Raw genomic sequence first — 6,313 nt, 5'->3', positions numbered from 1 at the left:
TTGGCCATTTTGGGGAAATTGTAATTGCTTGGACCTACATCAAACCTAACACTACATGACACAATACCATGCTCTTTATCCATCTTTCCTCCACATGAGGTGAGCACAATGGCCCTGGCCATTTCATTGGTCATGTAGGCCTTTGTAGTCCTCATTTCGCAGCGGTCAATCGCGTTTATCCGCACGCTGTCATTATTTCAGAAGACAATTTCTTATGAATATTGAAAATAAAAATACAAGTAACTTGTATTTTCACTTGCAACATCAAATTGACATGTACATGTATTTAAAACCTGACTTTTAAGCAACAAATTACAGGTTCGTGCTCGTTATGATAATCATCAGTTTCGGGGTCCCAGAGTAGTTCCCGTTGATGAACCTCTTGAATTAATTTCGCCTCAGACATTGCTTCCGTGTTGTTCACTCGCAAAAGAATGGACATGTTCAATCCCAATATGGGCCTATATTCCCAATCCACAGTGCATATAAGCCCGCAATGTGACACGGCATAACCTATGGGAACGATCAATAACACCAACGAAGGTTCATTGTCCGTGTGGCGCGCCAGGCGGTAAAAAGGGAATGTTGTGCAGGGCACGGAACAGCCTATGGATACGCAGCCTAAAGGAGTTGCGGCTGACTGACAAGCCGTCACACAAAAACTTCTAGAAAAGGTTTCATCACCCTACGAAGCAAGACACTCACTTGAGAGTTGCTATACCTGCTTCTTGTTCAAGTCACATGAACTCCGGTAGATCACATGACGCAAATCCTATTTCTGATTGGCTGAAGAGTTTGCAACATTTTTACAACATGCAACAAAGAATTGCATTGCATTTAATTTGCAACAATTTTACAACATGTTGTAAGACGCGTTTTGCTCTGTACACACTGCGCAACATTTTTGCAACATTTGTTGCAACTGGAAATGTAAAAATGTTGCTAATATTTTACTAGTGTACACAGGCCTTTAGGCAATAATAGAGTTGGGTAGAGCATTTTGTTAATGTTACCCTTTTAGTTAGGGAAACTGGTGCCTTCTGCATTAGGTGGACCCCACTTACTCATCTGTCAGACCGGCCTCACACGTCGGCAGTAGAGTTTAAGGTCCAGTCTGTGAGATTTACCCATTTCTACCCAGCCAAAAGCGGGTGATTGGGTTAGTCTCTTGTGTCTTGTTTCTTGTGTCCCGGTGCTGAAAGGATCCCTCCACAAGGGCAGACTACATCCGGTGGCACTGAAGTATGGAAGAAAGACAGAAGACGACCAATTTGCGAAAAGGATCATCATCATCATCATCATGGTAACAGCTGAGGATGAATCATGTTGCTGTGTGTAGAATTGATGGTCCAATATAGGTTAGGTTATCTGTTTGCGCACACATTGCAAGGGTGGAGCTTGCTTGAAGTAGATTGCGCCAGTCTACCGTAATTCACTGTTACACATCCAGAAGCTAATATCCTTAGGCTTTGAGTCCTTAGTTTAGTAGAGTTTGACGAGTAATGTAATATATACGAACAACGCAGCAACAACTCAGCTGAGCGCCAGGCCCTTGGGCCTCTTGTTCAACTAACACAATTGAATTTACCCAATCAGTGGGCTCATCCACTTTTTTGAGCACATTCATACCAACCAATCGATCAAGTTGAGTTTTGAATCTATCCCGCATTGCAATGGGAAATTTCCTCGGCGCATGAATCACTGGTGTCACTGATGGATCAATTTCAATATGATGCTCTGGCACATCTAGACAACCAAGACCTTCGAATATATCCTTATATTCGTCGAGTATGCATTCACTATCGGACGTAGGCCTATTAAGCGCATCGATACATTGAAGCAAATTCATCTTGACAGATGGGCGAAGCCCTAGGACCGGATCACTGCGTTTGTCCACTACTACGAAATCCTCGTAAAACGTGTTATCCTTGTATATGCATCGAATCCTGCAACTCCCTGCCACCGGTAGCTGTGTTCCGTCGTAAGTGGTTAACCGTATTTTCGTTTTTATGAGATCTCGTTTGTTACAGATCCGCTTGAATAGGTTATACGGCAGCACGTTGGCCTGTGCTCCCGTATCTATCTTTAAATTCACGAAAACCTGCCGCTGACCATCTTCAGTTTCGTTAGCCATTGTTGATCAGACTCGTCTGTTCCCTTTAACTGATTGATGCTGCCAATGAACAAAGACTCGTACGTACCGTCATCGTCCTCCTCCTCTACGCTGTGGACTTGTTTATTGGTTGACCTGCAGCAGCGGATGAAGTGATTTAGCCTTTTGCAACCCTTGCATTGTTTGCCATAGGCAGGACATTGCCGTGGTTGATGAAAAGTCCCGCAATTCCCGCACTTGGGTCCGCTGCCTTTATACGTTGATTGGTTATGATAACCCGAGGCGGCTTTGTTGTATCCTTGTCGGCCTACTGCATTTACTGTTTTGTGAGTCTGTTCATCACGCCGCTGTCCGTTAGACAGCGAACTCATCTGTTCCTTGGTTAACTCAGCTGCCCGGCATATATCTATCGCCTTGGTGAGGGTGAGTTCCTTCTCCCTAAGCAGACGTTCCCTCGTGCGATCCATTCGTATGCCAAATACAATGCGATCCTTTATTAAGGAGTCTCTTAGAGTGTCAAATTCACAGTCCTTGGCTTTTATTTTTATATCCGTGAGGAAACAGTCAAAGGACTCGCCTTCCTGCTGTATCCTTGAATTGAATCTATGGCGTTCAAATGTTACATTCTTCTGAGGCGTGCAATATTCCTCGAATTTTTGAATAAGCGGGGCGTATTCGACATCATCAGGTAATCCAAATGAATTGAAAACTTCCAGTCCTTCATCTCCGATTGAGTGGAGAAGAAGAGCGACCTTGACAGGTTCCTCCGTTATCCGTGATGCCGTTAGAAATATCGTAAATTTCTGCTTCCATCGCCTCCAATTCGCCGAAATATTCCCCGTTAGAGCAAGAGGTGCCGGCGGCTTGAGATTCGGACGTTCTGCCATGACTATTTGTGGGCCCGTGTTTTCCTCCTCTGTCTCGTCATCGGACGACATAGTCCATGAATACTGATAGTCCACCCTAAGAACGTTATGATCGTCGAAGAGTGACCACTTCTGTCACCATGTTCTGTTTCTTGCTCAGGCATAGATGCAACACGCACAACGGTCGACAGGTATAAGCCAGTTTATTAAAGTAACTAAGATATATAAAGATACAGGTCACGTGATGATTAGTAAGCTATATAAGGTATATAGCTTCATGTTTTTGTTAATGACAAGTTAGTTGTCTTACCATATGTACAGGTATTCTGCACCGGCACCACAACATATTGTCCTCCACAACTTTTTGGAAACTTTATGTTGAAACAATGCTTCCCATCACTTGATTTCTTTTGCCCTTTGTGTTCTGTTTCTTGCTCAGGCATAGATGCAACACGCACAACGGTCGACAGGTATAAGCCAGTTTATTAAAGTAACTAAGATATATAAAGATACAGGTCACGTGATGATTAGTAAGCTATATAAGGTATATGGTTAGTATAACGAGTAATAGGTAATTTCATAACACTTTGTGACCATTCTCATTGAAGTGAATGGCAGCTAATTCCATTCTGAAATGCAAAACAAACATTTATTAGTACAAGTATGCCTAAAGTTGTTTCAATTTATAATAGTACATGATTTCGACACATCTTATATTTGGTTGTTCAGCGACAGGTAATGATTACACTTTGACAAAAAAAGGGTTTTTACCTGCTCTTCATCCCTTGGTATCCAAAATGGTACATTTTGGGCACAAAATGATTGACAGTACTATGGAATCCTTCCAATCCGGATGTTTGTCCATCAGAACTCAGTCGAGAGACTGAGCCTAGCACAGTCTTGTTGAGGAGGACAAGCCGACACAAATCATCGTACTGTTGTGATGCTGCAAATACACAGAAATACAAAAAAAAGTTATAATGATTCTCACTCTAGTCTCAGCCTGCTATATTACATAAAGGCAAGAACTCATAAGTATAAACATGAATATATAACACCATATATATTCTTGGAATAAAATGCCCTTACCTGGGTCAAACCACCCCCTAGGTGGAATTATTCCATGGCTGCACTTTGGGAACAATTCGTTTTCGTGGTCGTGCTTGTTGACTATATGATTTGCAAGGGACTTCCACTTGGCAGAAATAAGAGCACCATCATAATCACTGGTAACTGCTGACCAGTACAGATGATTGATGATGCTCTTCTGCCAGCTAACCACCTGTGGAAATTTCTTGAAATGCTTTTTCAAGCGCTTCTTAATACCTGAAAGAATGAAATTTCAAATTACTACAAAGATAAATATTTAAAGTGGTATATCGGACCAAAATATGTAATTAGTTCATATTCAAGAAATAAATTGTATATAAAGTGTACTTCCGTATGGAAAGTGTTACGCAGGAGAATTTCACCCTTTCTTGTAAAAAAATGTTTTTATTGATCGAAAATCAAGCCTTCCGAATCACGGCAGCTGAAAGGTCAAAAACGAGGTCAATATGTTAATTTTGGCTCGTGACGTACGTGCAGGGAAACAAAAATCAAAATGGCGTCAAGCAATGAAACACTAGAAATGAATGCAGAGCTTTCTTATTCGGATTCTTCATCGGAAAGCAGCGAAGGACCGATGTTTGAAGAGGAGGAAGGTAGTGGTAGTGAGTTCTACGACCCGGAGATGGAGAATGGGATTGCTCCATACCAATTCAAACCGATGACAGACGGGGAGTCGGCAGAGGAGGAGGAAGAATGTCAAATGGATGACGATGACTGGTTGCATTTGGATAGATGGTACGTTTTATTCCGATTTGTACACTAGGCATAATATCCTCACCGCCAAAATGGCCAAGGCTTAGGTTAGGTTATTCTACAGAAGTGTACCCACCTCGTATTTTGTCATCATTCTGTGACTTTTGAGACGTTTGAAATGTCCGAAAATAGATTCCTAATCAATCCAATGCACCCACTAGTTACTAGAAATCAATGTTCGGATGTGTGGCCATGCCATAATAAAGTCAACACTTCGTCAATAATGGGTAAATTTTTTTTTTCTTAGGCTTGATGTATTCTAAGTTCTATAAAAAATCTTTCTTATCCTGCTATCTTTTCACTTTCAGTTGCTCCTGTGATAATTGCCAGCCGATGTCTGTGAAGAGAGAGTGCCTGTGCTGCCGAAAAACTGATCAAGTCAACAGCTTGGTTCTAACAGAGGAGATTAATTGCATCACTGATCATCGTGACTTTGGGCCAATATGTTTACATGAAGGAGTGCTGGATGTGGCGTGGCTTGCCTACAAGCAGCAGTACAAGAAGAATGCATACGAGGGACCGAAACACGCAAGACTGAGGCATGTTGCATACAGACAATTTGTTAGGTGGACACAAGGATATTTGGGGAAAGACATTCGTGTTGTTCTGCCATCGTGTGTGGTGTACAAGGTGCGGGCATTCTTCCCACCCCCTGGACTTGAGGAGGAAGCCCACTTTGAGGGATTTCATATGTTCGATGAATGAAGACAATAAAAAATTAATGATAACTAAAATCAATTCTTCATTTTTCATGCAGTTAGAACAGCTTTCAGGCATCTGGGCATGGTTGTTACAATGCATTGACATAGGTCAGTGGAGACATCATACATGTCATAGTAGGAAAATGAAGTTCCAACCAGACCCAGTGAAATCCCTACCAGACCCAGTGGTGCAATACAGCAGTAAGCACTTTATTCTGTTTTTCATGTCCCCATCACTCAATATTGGGAAACAAGGTTATCCTGAAATGTCATACTGTAAAACCAGAAATTTTTGCTGGCTATTTAATTTTGCGGGTGCCAGTAAACCACTAATAACTACCAGCGCAAAATATAAACTTTTATTCAGGTTAGCTGAAGGGCAACCGTCATCGTTTCAGCAAAATTAAGTGGCACAAGATATAAATCTTTTTGGGAATTTCCACCCAAGCACAAAAATGAATAGCTGCAAACAAATTTCAGTTTTGGCTTGTTCAACCCATCTTCAGGGATAAAAGAAGGTACAATGTACATATATATCAAATGAACCACCAAAAGGGTAATTTACACAATGAACTCTTTCATTTTAGTCAATAATATAGACTAGCAGTTTGTAAGGTGACACAAAATCATATTTTACAAGCCATACCATCAACAAGGAAGTGTCTGAACATTCAAGTTGTCTATATGTACTTTGTAGTACTCCACCTAAACTATTGGAAATGTCCCATACACAGAATAAGTCAAAAGCGTTCGAAGGACTTTCTATCTTT

At 41.4% G+C, this 6,313-nt stretch overlaps 1 protein-coding gene across 1 annotated transcript; it reads left to right on the top strand.

The window, feature by feature from the left end:
• The first annotated feature begins 4,582 nt into the window (after positions 1 to 4,582).
• Positions 4,583 to 5,547, top strand: LOC135500140 (P2X purinoceptor 7-like). The gene is made up of 2 exons (XM_064791388.1): positions 4,583 to 4,824; positions 5,151 to 5,547. Exons 1-2 carry the CDS (start codon positions 4,583 to 4,585, stop codon positions 5,545 to 5,547), a joined length of 639 nt encoding a protein of 212 aa, XP_064647458.1.
• Positions 5,548 to 6,313: the final 766 nt, after the last annotated feature.

Source organism: Lineus longissimus, chromosome 16 (assembly GCF_910592395.1).
Source record: "Lineus longissimus chromosome 16, tnLinLong1.2, whole genome shotgun sequence".
NCBI lineage: Eukaryota > Metazoa > Nemertea > Pilidiophora > Heteronemertea > Lineidae > Lineus > Lineus longissimus.
The sequence above is the reverse complement of the archived record's forward strand: the minus strand, read 5'-3'. Positions and strand labels throughout refer to the sequence as shown.